The sequence below is a fragment of the Dryobates pubescens genome, chromosome Z (genome assembly GCF_014839835.1).
Source record: "Dryobates pubescens isolate bDryPub1 chromosome Z, bDryPub1.pri, whole genome shotgun sequence".
Taxonomy (NCBI): domain Eukaryota; kingdom Metazoa; phylum Chordata; class Aves; order Piciformes; family Picidae; genus Dryobates; species Dryobates pubescens.
In genome coordinates, this window is record NC_071657.1 from 87,411,297 (window position 1) to 87,429,472 (window position 18,176).

The following is an 18,176-nucleotide window of genomic DNA, read 5'->3' on the forward strand; positions in this document are numbered from 1 at the left end:
TGTCACCAATAACAGAGCAGTATCAGGTATTCTGTAAAAAGTGATTAAACCTGAAAGGGAGGATTGACTGCTGAAAGAGACCAGGGTCAAAATCCAGAATTAATAGCTTTATCTGACTCTCTCCATACAATCTAAGGCAAGTGACTTAACCTTTTTGTGCCAAACTTTCCCACTAACACTCTAAACTGTATGCACCTGCCTTCAAGAAAGCTGTGATGGGTATTTGTGCTGTAAAGGGCAGTGGGGCCTCGGAGGGAATCAGCTTTGAAATGGCTTAGCTTTAATACCAGAATTCAAGAGTGTGTTTCCTCTCCAGGCCCAGACACCAAACTGATGCAGAATAGTGGAAAAACAACGTTTAAACGGACTAGCATTGATCGCCTCATGAACGTCCTTGTGTTGCTGGTAAGTCTGATAATTGTACCTTCATTTCTTCAGATGTGTTCATCATTTCCAGATTCTCCACCTCTTTGTCCATACAAATTATAGAATATCAGAAATGTCTAACGATAGAAAGAAAAATCATGTAATAATTTATTAGGAGCATGAGTTTTACAGTGCCTCTGCCAGCCCATCTTGCAAATCAAAAACATTCAGGAGCCTTCTTCTGAGCTTTTCATTTGCTCTCCTCTCCCTTGCTCTGCTTTTTTTTTTTTCTTTTTTCCTTTCTTTCTCTCTCTCTCTTTTTTTTTTTTTTTTGGTGAAAATTGCTTTGAAGCTTGCAAATGCCTTTTTTTCCCCTGAAATCTTGCCATTTTCTATTTAAACCAACACTAGCATGTCTCTCCCTTCCAATTTCTTGGCATCTCTGATAATATCAGCACAAGACTTGGTAATTGAGTTTGTTAATTTACATGATGCCAGCTTCAGACTTAACACATTAGGGTAAAATGTGAGACACGGTCTCATTAATACTCAGAAACTGGTGGGTTTAGCAGCTGGGAAATTTGAGAACACTAATCTTATAAAGCAGGCACTCTTCTGAAACTGGAAAACCCATCTGATTTGACGGTTCAGCTTGTCAGTAGTCTTAATAAATGGAAAATACTTCCAAGCAAGGGTAGTGGTTCTTCTATGAACTCTTGCAATATTTTACTGCTTAAGTTCAAAGCCACTCAAGGAAGGAAGATATATACTCTTGACACTGCTTTACGCAATCTTGCTTGAAGAAAGGTTTTTAGTTTCAGGGTTTATTTTTCTTTGGGGTGCAAGTTTGTCATTCTTTCCCATGCATATTCAACAACCTTTAGTTTATTACACTAGGACAGTGTGGTGAACACTGTTTCTTCTTCCCTCTTCTCCTTGCTCTCCAGCCTAGGCTGGGGCCAGAATCCATCCTCAGGCTCTAAGCAAGCCCTGGAGAAGGTATTCAACAGCAGTCTGTCCATCACAGTAAGATTATCCTGAGCTCTCCCTGCCCTCCTTGGCTTCATGCCTCCATGGCACTGGGGTTTATTGCACAGAAGTCGCCAGGAGGGCACCACTCTTCAACCTTTTCATTTCATTCCTGTCCTCCTGCTTTTTCCTCAGGATCACAAAAGCTTTTTAGGTGGGCCCAGTGATGAGAGATGTTATTGAACAGAGGGAGTTGTGTCTGTGTGAAACTGAAATTGTATCAAAGCAGTGGTAATTAGCCCAGGTCCCAGAGCTCTGAAGCCATGTTCTGAGCATTTGCTGTGAAGTGCCACAGCATGCAAATCCTCTCCAGGTCCATCTTCAAGGCTTCTTGAGGCCTTGCTCTGTGTACAGTAAGGATGTGCCCTTGACTTTAACAGCCTTACACTATCTCTGCCAAGTGAAAATCATGATCACCATCATCAGCTTGTTTTCCCCAGGGTTTTTTTTCTTAACACTTAAGAGGGCAGGGAAAAAAATATTCAGAATTTGCAAGCATTTGAAAAACTCCACATTTTCTTAGCTGTCATGTTATGCTCTATACCATACCATAAGATACAGAAACAGAGAAGAGAAATACCGAATAGGGAAAATGGAAGTTAGCATTCAATTAATGCTTGCCAAATCTTTTACAAGTTAAGGGTCCCACCCAGTCTGTTTGGCCTCTCTTCATGAACACAAATGAGATGAGTTTACCCCTTGGCTTTGTTTTAAAAAACTGAGCAAGTTGCAGCTCATTGCATCAGCCTCTTTCATGCTGCTGGAGCCAAGGGTGTGTTTTTCTCTTTTACACCCTTTTAGGGCACCTAACTTCTTGATGTCTATGCTCTATCTTACTCTAAGCTCTAGGCTCTTTTCACACCCAAGGGGAGGTGGAACCAGGTCCTTCCAGCTCACTGGGTAGTAGAAGATCAAGCACTATGAGTAAAAGAGGCAGTATATTGCTCTCCTGAATTTGGAAATACAGGGCAGCCGCAGCTTCCTATAAATAGCTCACTTTAAGTGTAATGAAACTTGTTCCGTGCTAACACTGCAAAGCTGTTTAATTGTCCATAAAACTTGCGGGTACAAAGCAGTGATTAAGCAGAGTTCACCAACAAGGGTTAATCAGGAGTGATCCTTTCCAGATGGAAACCATAGCCATTTTTTTCACATTTTGAAGTGTTTCTTGAGGCTCTGAGAGAGATGTGAATGTTCCGCCAGCAGACACACCCGTCAGCTCAAGGAATGCTTTTTCCTCCAAAACGTGCTTTTTAGCAGGCTTGGGGGAACATGTTTTCAGAGAAACAGCACTATCATCTTCATCTCTTGAACAACTTACTGCTTCAAATCCTGGAATAGAAGTTCAAGTTCCAATAAAGAAACTGAGGCAGCTTGAATTGACAGTTCAATAGGAAGTGTTTGTCAAAAGTCAGCTCCTCTTTATAAAAATCCTACTCAGTCCTGCAGAGGATCTTTTGCAGGTGCTGCAAGAGCAGGGCCCAGGTTGGGAGAATGCTCATGCAAGGAAGCCTAGGAAGCTTCGTGATGCACAAGCCTCCAATCAGGGTATTTTCATATCCTTCTCTTGCAGAGCTATGGCTATGGTGAAAACACTCTACACAGTTGTTTCTCTGCACAGAAATTAATCTCCAGGGACACTACTAATGTCTTGGTCTTTTGCATTAGTCTCAAAACAAACAGCATGCTAGTGAACTTGAGTAAGCATGGTTATTGCACTAATGAGTCTGCTAGGGGTGAAAGCATTGACATGCCAAATGCATGTAAAGTGAAGTGTTCGTAAAGCAAGTGCAGTCATAGACGAGAGCTGCTGTGCTGCAGAAAAGTTCAGCTATTGCTGCCCTCTGTATTTCTGCTGCTGAGTCACATACTGAATTTCCTACTTGGATTGTGATATTCTGCAAATTGACAGTTTTTAATCTGTGGGACAGTGAGGAATCATGCAGGGTACAGCGATAAAATAGAAGAGCTGGCTGTCTCCTATAACAAATTTCTTTTACAACAGACAAAAGTTTGTAGAAAGAAGTAAATTTACTTATGTGACCAACAGAAATACCTACAAAAATAGACAGCCTTGTCTAATTTCTCCGTCTGTGCCCATCAGTTTAGTAAGGGTTTGTGCCTCTCATATATCAAGTCCTGATGATTATGACTGCACAAATTGAAGTCTGTGTTTACTGCTGGTCACAGAGGCTTAAAAACACTGCACCACATTTCTTACCAGCAAGCAATGTTGTCTCCATTTCACAAATGAAATAATTTATTTGGCCTCCTAGATTAAACAGAAAAGCTACTTCTGAGGTGGCAAATAAATGTGTCTCTTGAAGCTCAGCCCAGCACCTGTATTTACTGCAGTCCCCTTTTAGCAGCTTCTTGGTATGAAAACTGAAGTTGGTCGGATGTGAGCTTTTCACCATGTGATTCAAATCACTCCATGAAAGTATCCTTCTTTCTCTCATGGATTACCTCAGTAATGCAAATACCAGCTTTGCCAGGCATATTCTATGTTTGTCTCTCAATTACTGTTTTTTTTGAAAAGGCTGATTAAAGGTTTAATGTGATTATTACTGGGTGGCCTTATAAAAATGGACCAGCATAATGATTATGGTTGCAAAAGATGATTCTTAATTTTCTGTTGTGCAGCCTTTCATTAGGATGCTGCAGCATTTTCTTTAGGATGTTGGTTGGTCTAAGTCAAATATTTGGAGAAGTCTGTATCAACAGAACCATTTTTCACAGTAACTCACAGTAACTAAGGTTGGAAGAGACCCCAAGGACCACCAAGTCCAACCTGCTCCAACAGACCTCACAACTAGATCATGGCATTATTTGTCCAGGAAGGATGTCAAGCTAACTTCATTTTATCTTTCCAGCAATCACCATTTCTACCTTTCAAATTCTGGAATTACGTTAACAGATTTCAGTATGATGGAGCTTCTCAGTTTTCAAAGTATTGCTAAACCCCAACCTTACTCATTAAGACAAATTTTCAGCCTGTCCGTGTAAGATTTCATCTTTAAATTACCTGGACCAACTAGATTGAAGTGATCCTTTTCACAGAAAATAATGCCTTTTCCATCTGCTCCCTTCTGCTTTCTTTCTCCTTCATTCTTGCAGGACTATTTGTTGAACATGTCTGCCTTTTCCACACCTGTTTATGAGTTTACTGTTTTCTTTTATTGGTACTTCCTATGGCTGTTAGATATTCATAGCTCTCTAATTCCTGGCTATTATTTAATAACTTCTGCTAACTTCATTTCTTCCTTCCTTCTGTTTTTGTATTCTCTTCCAAATTACTGTATTGATATGTTCTTGTCTTTTTTCAATCAAATGTGCTTTATGAGTTACAGAATGGTTTTGTATCTATTCAGTGATGTTCCCAAGCAAGTCCCAGAGTTCACTAAAATCTCCCACTTTGTAATTCTTTTCCCAGTTGCTCTTCCCATGGCTTCAGGATATAGGCTTCTCTAAAGTCCAAGGACACACTCTGCTAGTTAGTGTTGCTTTCTGTTTGATCAAAGGAAATGTAATCTGATTGTGATGGCAGGTACCAAGGCAGCCATTAGTTCTGAGTCAGTGATTAACTCTCTTTTAACTGTCAGAATGATACCCAGTGCTGAATTCCAGCCTGCACAGTGCTGCATTTTCTGTGGTAGAAACCATCTTCAGCAGTTTTTCAGAAATGGTGAGAAAAACTGTGACACATCCATCAAATGGGCAGATAAGGTCTTCCAGGCAGTTTTTATTCCCAAGTTTAAAGCTAAATATTTAAGAACCTGTGACTCAACTCACCTCTACTGAGATCTGATGTTATGCAGCCAGCTGCCTTTGAGCACCCGGGTTTAAGCATCTGCCTTGGACTTAAATCTGCAGCTGTCTGAAGTCTTGTGATTCTTGTGTCAGTTTGTGTAATTTTGTCCTTGATGTAACAGTGTCATCACTTTGCTGCTTTACTTTCTTCACCCCTAGGAACACTTTTTTCCCCTCTGATTTTGGCTGTCCAGCCCAGTGTCATTGGGGTCTTCTGATTTACCTGCATGTGCTAAATTCCTTGTTTCTAAGATGCAATATTTTGTCCTTTTTTTTTGCCTTTTTTCTTTTTCTTTCCAGATCTTTGTATTTTTAGCACTGATGTGCCTTATCCTAGCCATTGGCAATGGCATCTGGGAGCATGATAAGGGCTATTATTTCCAAGTCTATCTGCCCTGGGCAGAAGGTGTCCACTCCGCCTCCTACTCTGGCTTTCTCATGTTCTGGTCATATGTGATCATTCTGAACACGGTGGTGCCAATTTCACTGTATGTCAGGTACGTGACAGAACCTCTTTTCATGTTTCATCTTAGGAGAGGTTTAGCTTTTGCCTTAGCTGGGAGCAGCATTTCCCTTAGACCATAAATGCACCCTCATTGTGCATGATCACACAACCACAATACCTTCTTATTTCTGCTGCCTTTGGAGGCCTTCATCAGGGTTAGATCAAGGACAAGTGTGAGCCCTTGTAGAGGAGACCGTGATTTTGCAGTTAAAGGAAAGTGTAGGTGTAGGATGCTATAGGAGTAAGGCTGGAAACCTGCTGTGGTTAGCATCTTGTTCTCTCTCATTTGCACTGAGCATCATATGAAGTGAAAGACACGGTTGCAGGGCTCATGTGCAGAGTGGACTGCAAGGTAAGTAGGTGCAACCAGGTTGAGGATTCATAATACTTAGTGCTATATGAACAGAGAAAATGTCATCATTTCCCAGAAAACATAGTCCTGTGTTGGTTATTGCAGATAGGCAACCAGAGGTAATGACCAGGCAATATGTCTGTGATGCTTGCAAAAGCTGGAGGCTGGGGCATAGGCTGAGGAGGCCTGCATAGCCTATCATTGTACCTAACTCTTCAGGCAGCTTTGTTACTGAGGCTCTCTTATGTATCAGTAAATATGAGGAGTTAATCCCATTCCCGTCCAGTACGTCACATGAGCAGCAAAGTGGGAATTCATGTCATTTGGGAGCTCATACAGCTCTTTGGTTGTGCTGAATTACATCGTGACTTGCTTGTTGTGGGACTCTGGGTTGTTTGAGCCATGGCTGTGCTCATCCCCTGGCACCGGGCTCAGCCCAGCCCAGAGCCTAGCTGGAAACTACCCCTATCTGAGTACCACTCCTGCAACAGCACCAAGTGAAACCCACTGCCTTGCTTTTCAATCTGAAAATTTCTGAAACTTTTCAGATAGATTTAAAAAATGTTAGTTTATGAGTAAAGAAGAAGGATTTGGTATAAACCTAGCATTGTTCCTAAACCTAGCATTGTTCCAGAGGGACTTCCTTCAGCATTGCTTACTACAGGCTATTTAAGTACAACCTGTATGCCCTGTCATTACCTTCAAAGTTGTCTTCTAATTGCAGTCTTTAATGGTGGTGCTGAAGATAAAGATCTTGTCCCTTGAACTAATGAATATTCCATCACCTTTGTTTCCTGTTTCACCAGTGTAGAGATTATACGCTTGGGTAACAGTTTCTACATTGACTGGGACCGTAAAATGTATTATCCACCAAATGATACCCCAGCTCAGGCTCGTACAACGACACTCAATGAAGAGCTGGGGCAGATCAGGTACATCTTCTCAGACAAAACAGGAACTCTCACTCAGAACATCATGTGTTTCAACAAATGTTCCATCAATGGCAAATCCTATGGTATGTTCTCTATTTGCCTTGTTCTCTGAGTTTTATTCCATTATATTCATCTTAGTCCACAGGGATTAAATGTGATCTCCAGAAAACAGTGTCTAGCAGAAGCTGCAGTGGCAAGTGCATCATTTGCATATCACAGCATAATTTTCCTGTCCCTTGTTTCCCATTTTTGCTGTCCTTTAACATTCTTTTTTCTTCCCCAGTGTCATCCCAACCACAAAATGTGCACCTCATTGCTTTTTCCTTGTTGGTTCCATTTTGCTACATCTGTACTCAAATTTGTAGGGGATTGTGTTTTTGGTTTGGTTTGGTTTTGGTGTTTTGAGGTGTGTGTGTGTGCTTGGTTGGTTTGGTTAGTTTGTTGGGGGTTTGTTGTTTGTTTGTTTTGCTTGGTTGGTTGGGGTTTGTTTGTTCGTTTTTCTGATATTACTACCTAAGTAAACTCAGACTTTAAAGTTACTATTGGCATGGTTACCTAGGTATTACTAACCCTGCAAAACATAGCACATAACTCACACAACTGCTTGTGAAACCAGACTCAGGGGGTTATCTGCTAATTTGTCCAGCTTCTCACACTTTTTTGTCTCACATTCAGCAATACCTTATGTCATGGGCAGTGGTTTTCCACATCCTATTGAGGTAGCTGAACCTTTGGTCAGCCCCTAGTCAACGGGCTGATCATTTGTCTTTACACCTGGCATATTTCACCTACCACAGGAGAGAAAAAATTATCGAAAAAAATGGGAAACAAAAGTTGTTAGCTCAGCTATTGACTTAAAAGGCTCATTTATTGTATGACCCCAGGGCAGTTTTCTTCACAATGCTCAAGAAGTGCTAACTGTTCAGAGACTGACTGATTAACATCACTAAGTTCCCCCAAGAAATTAGCCAATGCTTATTCATAGAGGGATGCTTGTTTTGCTGTGTCACACCTTGATGACACTAATTATGGGACAGAGTGTCTGCTCAGCAAGTTTGCTGATCACAAAAATGGGAGGCTTGGCTGATACACCTGAAGGCTGTGCAGCCATTCAGCAAGACTTGGACAGAGTGGAGAGCTGGGCTCTCTCCTCCAGAGAGAGGAACCTAATGAGGTTCAACAAGGATAAGTGCAGAGTCCTGCACATGGGAAGGAATAATAAACTACACCAGTACAGGTTAGGAGGTGATCTCAGCTGGATTTTCATTACAATTTTACTATTTACATAGAATAGAATAGAATAGAACAGAACTTTGTAAAGCTGTGCCAGAGAGGATAAATTAGTTCTGAGGCCAGGGAAGTTACTCTCCAGGCTTACAGTTCCCATTGGGAAAGAGGTGTCCAAAAGCTTCATGGTTGTGGTTTCCCATGTTTCAAATGGTGTACAGTTCTCAAGAAAGATGACTGCTTAGTTTCTTCTGTACCCTCAGGGCTTTTGTGGGGGAGTACCAGTAACTAAACTTTTTTGACATACGAGGTTGCTGGTGCAGGTATGGATCTAGTATACAGCTCAACTTATTTAATCTTATTTCAACAAAGTGTTAAATTTGTCTGGGCTGGGTACAATCTAGACCTTCCAAGTAATTTAATTTTAATTTTTTTTTCAGACAGAAGTTTCAAGTATTTCCTGGAAATGTCTTCCATTTCTGAGACCAGATCATCAGTTCAGGGAAAATTAGCACATCAGCATTGTTACTCAGACATGGGAAGAATAGGTTTTGCCTACTCCTTTTCTGTGGTTGTTCAGGGACTGTTGTAAACTCAATACAATCCAGAAGCTGTTTTTTGTCTTGCATTCCCAAGTAAAGGTACAAAAGAAATTATCCCCTGAAAGCACCTTCTTCTCCTGCCTACCACTATATCTTTTCTGGGTTCAGCTTGAGCCGAGTTTTCCTTCCCCAAATGCCAGTCACTTTATATGGCAACTGCTTTGTGTTTCAAGAGTCTGCCAGTCTCTGGATTTTGTCATGGATTAACATAGAAATTGATGTGAATCATCCGTCTACAGTGCCCATGTTACGATATTTATCCTTACTGAAGCTTTTTAATTAGATACTAGCTTCAAAAGACCTTAACCCATTTTTGTAGTAGAAAACCTCAGAGACTTCACTTGCCTGAACTTTGAGACTACAACCTGTCTTTTTGCCTGCAGGTGATGTGTATGATATGTCTGGGCAAAGGGTAGAAATAAATGAGGTAAGTACACAAGTGCTGTGAGGATCTATGCTTTCAGTGAACCTGCCTGCCTAAGTGCTGGTGGACACAACCCAGTCAGGCGTTAGCACTTGCTCCCGACTCTGAAAAAGCTGATGTTCCTGATCCCTGACAAGAGGGATGTGTGCTCTTGTGGATCTCAGGGGATTGCCAGAGTTGCATTCCCTTCCAGTAAGCCTGATTTAAACATGAGTTGAGTAGCCTGAGTGGCCACTGTTCCCCCAGTTTCACATGCTTCCTAGTGCATACACAGATCATCTTGAATACTTGGCCACTGAAGTTTTTTGGAAACTTGGATAACCTTGCATTTTAATATTCTTCACCATTAAGGGAACCAGTGAGTTCAGCTAATATTGATAAAATGGTTACTGTCCAATTCCACTAATGTCTGGACAGTCAAAAAATGTCTGAAAGTGGATAAATGGGTGAGTTCCCCCTTTCTGTAGCCTTTGCTTGCCAGCACAAACCCACATGTCTTGGATTTCTAGAATGTCTCAAGACTGCATACAGTAATCCATGTAACAAACAGCAAGATGATGATGAGAATCCCACTCATTGTTTCAGTGATTCATTCCTAGGCCATTTAAAACTTAAATTACCCACTGAAAATGGCTTTTTGTGATGAGTGCTGTACCTCCACATTGCCCTCACTCAGGCAGCAAAATGCAAAGTACTGACTTGGTGGAGACACGTGCTGGTGTCCTTCCAACTGCCTGCCAGGCAGCTCCTCCTGCCCCTCGAACTCACAGGACCAAAGTCCTGCTGTCCACACACCCACGGTGGTGAGTGCCTGGACCTTGCTGTGCATATGAGGGGGTGGTGCTGTGTCTATGCTCTTGCAGCACGTGCTAAATGTCGACTTGCAGAGGTCAAACGAATGACTCCCACCCTGGAAACTCTGAGCTCATTGGGGATGGGGCGGGAGTCAGAATCATCCCAGGCAGACTTGGCAGTACATTCCTCTCTGACACATCATGCTGTGAGCTTGTGGCCATTTCTCCCTCTGCTTGTCGCTCCTTGTTTTTAGACAAAATGGGAAGTGCCTGTGGAGTCGAACCTTTAAAACACTTATCTATCATATCTTCTCCCCACCAGGATTGTTTTCTTGCTTCTGGAGAATGTGGTGGAGAACACAGCTTTTTTTGAACCATTTTATATTAGGCTTCCACATTCTTTATCACAGACATTGACATCATAAGCATGGTTTAATGGTGAACTTGCAAGTGCCAGATTAATGGTTTGACTCAAAGGTCTTTTTCAATCTAAATGATTCTATGATGCTTCCAAGCAGGCACGCATTGAAGGCAGCATTCTTTACTGTAGAAATCCTTTGCCAGAGATCTTGTAAGGAGCATTTGCTGTCATACAGAGTGGCATCCTTAGCTAATTAGGTGCTCGGCTTGAGTGCTGCTCTGTAAGGCACCTCAAGTGCCTGTCCTCTCCTGTGATCAGTAGCTTTAATGATCTCCCATTTACTTAGACTCATCAGTCTCTGACATAAATAGCCATGCAGGAGAGTGCCCTTTGTAAATGTAAGGAAGAGAGAGGGTCTGTGCTGGGCAGGCATTGCTGTATGTATGAGAGCTCCACAAATAACACCAAGCTATATTTTTGCAGAACACAGAAAAGGTTGATTTCTCATACAACCCATTAGCTGACCCGAAGTTTGCCTTCTATGACCATAGCCTGGTTGAAGCTGTGAAGCTAGGCGATGTCCCAACGCACAGATTCTTCCGGCTGCTCTCACTTTGTCACACAGTGATGCCAGAAGAGAAGAAGGAAGGTGAGGACTGTTGAAGGCACCAACCAGACTTTAGTGGTTGTGTTCACTCTTCACCACAGTGTGTCTTCTCTCCACAAAAGCTGTTATTGGTACTTTTGCCTTCCTGATGGTATTCTGTAATATCTGTAATAGGTGAGTACACATAAATCAGTGTCTTTGGAGATGCTACATGGGAAGAAAAAGGGCCAACGCCTCCATTCCCAGTGTGTTTTTGTGGTGGAGCTGGCACTGTTGCAAACAGTACTAATCTAAAGTGTGGAAACTGCAGGCTTCCATGCAATGGCAAATGGTTTGCCCCACTCCTTCTCTACTCTGCACCAAGTCTTATAAAGCAGGGCATTGAGCACCTTTCCATTGGATACTCATTAGCTCCACTCACCCAGTGTTCCCACAGATACTGGTTCACTCTCCTCAGATTCCAGATATGGTGAAAACTATGCTTTGAAGGCTAGAGCCATAAAATGACACATAGAAGGTGAAAACACTGATGAGAAAAATATGTGAAGTTGTAACTAGAAGTGGTTAAATGCACCAGAGGTTGTTCTCTCAGTGAAAACTGTCTGCACTCCAAAGAGAGTGATAACAGACTCCAAAAGAGTTCAGGAGGTCTCTTGTACTGGCCTGGGGGTTGGGCTGATGAGACTTGATAAATACGTGTGAACATAAGGTGCATTCTAGTGCTGCACCTCCAGGTATAGACACAGATATATTATCTCTGAATTTGTATTCAGAAACAAGGCAGCAGACACACTGGTGGTTTGGGTTTGTTTGGTTTTTTTTCCCTTGCATACCAGGTAACTTGGTGTATCAAGCTCAGTCTCCTGATGAGGGAGCCCTTGTGACTGCTGCCAGAAACTTCGGGTTTGTGTTCCGGGCTCGCACACCAGAGACCATCACAGTCATTGAAATGGGAGAAACAAAAGTCTACAAGCTGCTGGCTATTCTTGATTTCAACAACGTTCGCAAGAGAATGTCTGTTATTGGTATGTTCACTTTGTTCCCTTCTTTCCTTCCTGTTTAGCCTCTCAACTTGCTCCTCATTCTGCTGTGTTGCTTTTACAAGGAGACCTCCTTTGCAATACTTTCTGAATAACATTCACCAAGCACTCAAGATGGGCTGCCTTGACTTTTCAATAGTGCAGCAACAGTCCTAGATAAATACTTAACTTAGACAGGTGGAAGAGCATCTTAATGACTGGAACACAATCACAGAGCAGGCTCTTGAAGACACTAAGGTTTTTACACATATTACTTACCTCATGACAATGCAAGAAATGTCTTCTTTCTAATCAGCTTTAAAACTACCAGGGAAATCTGAGGAAGTGGGAAAGGAGAAAGCAAGGACAAGTAGAGAAGCCCACTTTCCCACAGGGAAAATGACAAAATTATTCAAGAAACCTCATGTAGCTTTTACTAACCCTCCAACATCCTCAGATATTTCAAGAAACGGAGCATCACTACTGTAGCAAGAGAATGGTAGTACCTTTGCTGGTAGGAGCAGTAAGAGCAGCAGGACCAGTTCCCTAAAAAACAACTTGTTCTTGACTGTTGATGCAGACATCCTGCCTGAAATACTGCCTGTAGGAACCACATAGTCAATGGAGCATTTGCTCAGACCAGTGTAGCCTTAGTATTTGCATTATCTTCTTTTCTAAGCAAAGGTTGTCTTGATTCTTGGGAGTTTGCCAAAACTTGATGGATTTCAGACACCTCTAAAAAACTTCCTTTGTTTTTATGGAAGTGTTGTGAATCCCAAGTGCCTCGGTCTGGGATTTGCAACTTTTCATTTCCTCTTCCTCGTAGTGCGGAGTCCAGAAGGTGACTTAACTCTGTATTGCAAGGGGGCTGACACTATTCTTTATGAACTGCTTAATTCATCCTGTGACTCCCTCAAAGAGGAGACTACAGAACACCTGAATGTAAGTGTTTTCTTCTGCACACTGTCTCTGCATTTGATACTTTCCTTTAATTCCAGGTATAGAAATGTACTTTGCATTGAGGCAAACCCCCAGGCTTCAGAAACAACAGCTAAACACCATTTTTAACATTCTGGGGTGAAAAGGGAAACTAATTTATAAAGCCTTAGATTTCAAATTGGTTGCCAAAACATGGGCAGCAGATGCCATTTGAACTCCAGGACATGGATTGCAAATACAATGCAGAACAGTCAGAAGACCTGTATTCCTCTTGAAGCTAGAAGCCATGCAGGATAGGTAAAACACATAAAATTACACCATGCATCTGTGTTTTGGCAACTAAATTCCATTCAAGTCTGTTGTTTCTCTACAACACATGCACCCATGACATTCAGGCATGCTTTGGATCAGAATAACTCAGGTGTCCAGTAGGCGGCCACAGAGCCATTTTTCTGTTTGAATACAATCAAGATCTGTAGTGATTGAGATTCAGAAATTCTCACTTAGAAGACATCAGGCAGGTGCTCAGACATCCTCTTTACCAATACAGACTGGGGGGTTAGGTGACAGAAAGCAACCCTGTGGAAAAGGACTTGGGGGTGCTGATGGATGAGGAGCTGCACATGAGCAGGCAGTCTGTGTTTGCAGCACAGAAGACCAATCACATTCTGGGTTGCATCAAAAGAAGCTTTGTCAGCAGGTCCAGGGAGATGACTCTACCACTTTATTCTGGCAAGGCCTCACCTGAAGTATGGCACCCAGGTCTGGAGCCCTTGATACAGGAAGGACATCATTCTGATGGAGAGCGTGCAGAGGAGGGCCACAAAAATTACCAGGGGGCTTGGAGTACCTCTGCTACGAGGACGGACTTGAGGGAGCTGGGGTTGTTCAGCCTGGAGAAGAGGAGGCTCCAGGGAGACCTAGTAGCAGCCTTCCAGTACCTGAAGGGGGCCTAGAGGAAGGATGGAGAGAGACTGCTTACAAAGGCCTGAAGTGATAGGACAAGGGGCAGTGGCTTCAAACTAGAGATGAGTAGATTTAGATTGGATATTAGGAACAAGTTCTTTATCATGAGGGTGGTGGAATTCTGGAGCAGATTGTTCAAGGAGGTGGTTGGGGCCCCATCCCTGGAGACATTCAGGGTCAATCAACAGGGCTTTGGGCAACCTGATCTAGTTGAGGATGCCGCTGCGTACTGTGGAGGGGGTTGGACTAGATTACCTTTGGAGGTCCCTTAGAACCCAAAGCATTCTATGATTCTGCTTTCACATCTCAATAGGCATTTGACTGGGTAGCAAGGAAAATGCATCACTCAAACTTGTGGCCTTTTGTATTCCTAATGGTGTGCACCGAGAGGTGGTTATGCACATAAGGCCATGTTTGGGTCAGTGTTTACTCTCCTCTGTGACGCCAAATGCAGCTGATACAGTGCAGAGTTTGAGATAAAGTTTTGCCAGAGGAGTTGTGCAATAGTAAAATCATCTCTGATCACTGCCTGCGGGAGTCAGAGAAAGCTGCTGGCAAAGGAAAGGGCAGAGCAGAGCTGGGGATGTGGCCTGTTGCTGATGCACCGTTGCTTCAAGCCTGGACCCCAGTTTCACAAACAGATCTCTGTTATTCCACCAAGCACTGAGATGCATACCATCAATCATAACCTGAATCATGACCCTAAAAATGTTGAGCCCAGGTCCAAAATCCAAAGCTGTGTTCAGTTTTTATTTAGGTCTCACTATTCTGAACTTTTTGCTGAGAAATATGAGCCTATGAAAAAACTGTTCGGTCAATATAGAGCTTTGAACTAGAAAGTAGGAAAGCCCTTTTGAATTTGTTCTTTGTAAAGACCATGGATGACAATGATAGAGTGGTCTGGGAGCAGTTTTAAAAAATCATCTCAAGGTTTGTGGTCTAAGACGTGACCTTTTCCTCTGTAGGCTTTAGCCAAGATGATTTTACAGCTAGGCATTTGCTTTCCAAGGGCACTTTGTAAGCCCAAAAAGGCAGACTGTCCTTTGACCTGTTCTGTCTCACCACTGTCTCACAGGAGTTTGCTGGTGAAGGTCTGAGGACACTCGTGGTGGCCTACAAAAACTTGGATGAAGCCTACTTTCAGGACTGGATTAAGCGTCACCATGAAGCAAGCACTGCCTTGGAAGGACGGGAAGATAAGTTGTCAGAGTTGTATGAGGAGATTGAAAAAGACCTAATGGTTGGTGTTTCAGGGAATCTGGGCCAGGCTCTGGGGGAGGCAGAGAGGATGGTGGTTTGTCAATAAACAGCTCAGTATGACTTCAGTAAACACTGCTCTGCAAACAGCTCAGTGGGTTGTGTGACAGGAGCAGTTAAGAATATGGCAGTCCTGGGTTTTCACTGGCACCTCCGTCAGGAGCCCCTAACTGGGGTGTCAGCCACCAGTAGAGGAGAATGGGTTTATTTTAACTCATGTGGGTGTCAGAGTGGCTTTCTCGTGATGAAGTTACATACCAGAGCCTGAAGGAGATTACAGGGACACAAATATTTCATAGCTATCCTTCTATGTGCAAATGGATGATCTATATATTTTCCAGTCTTTGAAATTGCAGGCAGTGAATTAACATCCCCCACTCCCAACCCCCCTGTACCCATCCATTTCAGAGTGTCTTCTTTGTTCTTGCAGCCTTGGGCATGATGGGGAGATGATGGCTAAGAACAAATCTATGTCAATTTGACATAGGTCTCAACTGTGATCTTCAAGTCACTGTTCTCTCCCTGAATGTTGTTACAGCTTTTTGAAGGATCGGAGGGGTCTGCCGGTGCTTTAGAGACATGAATAATGAATGAAAAGGATGTATGGGATCTGAGGGGAAGCAATTCAGCTTTTGTACTCACAGAAGTGCTTTTGTAAAATCTCGGGAATTCTGGGATTTCCAAGGAGCTGCTTCACTGCTCCTCCCATTACCTATACTCTCAGGATACCAACAAAGCCTGGGAGAAGAAAGTGTGAGCCAAGGAGACCGATACTCAACATTGCATAGTCCATGAGAAAGAGCCTACTGCCCTTCTAGGTCTCAAAAGAGTAGTGGAAAATGCTGATTCTCTAGTCAAATGCTCTGTAGGTCATGTCCAAAGTAGGAAAGACACTGAGGTTTAGGAGGTTAAGGATTAGTTGCTTTGCAAGAAAGGGTTAGAAATTCATGGCCTGAGCAGATAAAAGGTCACAGGCTCACAGCAGGAAGATGTGTCGCTCAGAAGAAAACACTGTCTACACCAGACCCTTCCCTGTGCTCTGTACAGTAGAGATTCTGAAGGTGCTGTGGAAAGAACAGAGAATGGGTGCAGGAAAGCTTAGATTGTGACAGAGAATGGGTGTGACAACCAGAGTCATCAAGGAAGCATGTGATTCTTGTGGAGGTGTAAAGGACTGCCAATATCACAGCCTGGATGATGGGCAAGAGCAGAAGTCCCTCTGTGTGGTAGGGTCCTGCTAGGCGCCCTTAGGATGAGTAAGGATGTAAGGACACAAGAGGATCAAACATGGTTAGATTCAGAGAATAGTAGTAAAAGTACTATTTTTCAATGATTAACCCAAAAACTAAGGAAGATCCACAGTCAGGAAGTCATCATGATTGTCTCTCCAGCTGCTATTACACCAGGTCATGGGCAGACAGGCAAAAGCCTGGCCACAATAATGTTGTGCCTATCTACAGCTTCAGGAAGCCAATGGCTTTGGGGAAAATCAGCCCTTGTTCTCTCCTCCTGGGCACATTTGACATCAGTGTCCACCTTCGGGCTTCCAGCTCAGAATCAGGCCGCCAAGGATGAGTAGATTCTCCGAGAAGAGGGCTTTGTATGCCTCAAGCATTTAAGCTCTTGCTAGCTGGACCATCACATCCTGCTGTAAATTGTGAATTGTGCAGTTTTGAGTACCCTATTGAGAAGTTCTGTCAGAGCTGTTGTCTACAATGATAACACTCAGAGTTGATGAATGATGAGCATTCTAGGAAGCCAAAAATGGATCTTGGGCTTAAAGCCCAATTTAGTCTCCTGACAGCAAGATGGTAGCAGACACCATCTAAACCTGAGCTCCCACTGAAACCTTCATGTCCTTTTGAGAATAGGTTAAAGTCATCAAGTATCTCCAAAATGTAGAAAAAGCAATAACTTTAAAATAATCAAGGTTTGCATCCTGAGCCATGTCTTATTTAGCTGTGTGACAGTGTGGAGCAGGGGTGAGGATAGCTCTGTTATGGGCTGGAGAAGATGTTTTAGCAGCTATGAGACTGCTGTACTACAATATCACTGAGAGCAAGCTTCACAGTAGAGGATGCATACAGAGGTTTGGGCACAGATGTCTTTGCCCCTCAGTTAAAGCTCTATCTTCTGTGAAGAGGACATGTGGAAGAAGACAGAGATACAGGTGTGCAAACATGCTGGCAAAGAATTTAATGTGTACTCTAGACTAATCTGAGTCTGGGGGATTAGAGACTAGAACATCTGCAGGATCAGGGCTCTGCTCTGTACAGCAAATTTGCTGAGAAGGAATGAAAATCAGTATAACTTTGCTCCAGGATTTAATTTGAATTTGCTTGAGTAAATACCTGGAGATCTAATGATTTTTTTTCTTTGCTAGCAATGGAAAGACCTTACCAGTTCCTTGTCATTTTCTGTTAAGCTACTAGGTGCCACAGCAATTGAAGACAAGTTACAAGATGGAGTCCCACAGACAATTGAGACTCTTGCCAAAGCCAATATTAAGATATGGGTTCTCACTGGAGACAAGCAAGGTAAAAGGACTAACAGCTTGGGATATTTATCTTCTTTCCCACTGATGGGATGGTTCTGCTAGGACACATTCTTTCTTCTTGGAGAACTGCACAGAAAACAAACCTAGAGGGTTTTGCTTCATTGACAGCTAGGCAAAACTCCAGCTGTATGGAATTAGAACAGATAACTGTAGCTAACAACTGTACTTAACTCCTGTCCTGAGACTAGAGTGAAGGCAGCATTCTTTGCCTTTGGAGAGGTGACAGTGAGAATCCCATAATCCTTGTTACATGCTGGAAAATGTTGTCACTTTAGTACAGTTGAATATCTTGGTAAAGGAGGTGAAAAAAAAGTCTTGTCCTGTCTTCCAGGAATTTTAATGCTAAAGAGGATATGTGATACGTTTCAATCTGGTCCTGGAATTCATGATCCTGAATAGAAACTGAGGCTTTTGGAGAAAGCACTAAGT

General features: G+C 42.7%; 1 protein-coding gene across 1 annotated transcript in view; it reads left to right on the forward strand.

The window, feature by feature from the left end:
• The window catches only part of ATP8B2 (ATPase phospholipid transporting 8B2), an 81,897-nt gene that overhangs the window by 44,320 nt on the left and 19,401 nt on the right, over positions 1-18,176 (forward strand). The window contains exons 11-19 of the mRNA XM_054178405.1: positions 317-405; positions 5,506-5,702; positions 6,869-7,077; positions 9,207-9,250; positions 10,886-11,051; positions 11,846-12,034; positions 12,855-12,970; positions 15,009-15,173; positions 17,616-17,727. Coding sequence (XP_054034380.1) covers positions 317-405; positions 5,506-5,702; positions 6,869-7,077; positions 9,207-9,250; positions 10,886-11,051; positions 11,846-12,034; positions 12,855-12,970; positions 15,009-15,173; positions 17,616-17,727 — 1,287 coding nt within the window. The remainder of the gene's footprint in view (positions 1-316; positions 406-5,505; positions 5,703-6,868; positions 7,078-9,206; positions 9,251-10,885; positions 11,052-11,845; positions 12,035-12,854; positions 12,971-15,008; positions 15,174-17,615; positions 17,728-18,176) is intronic.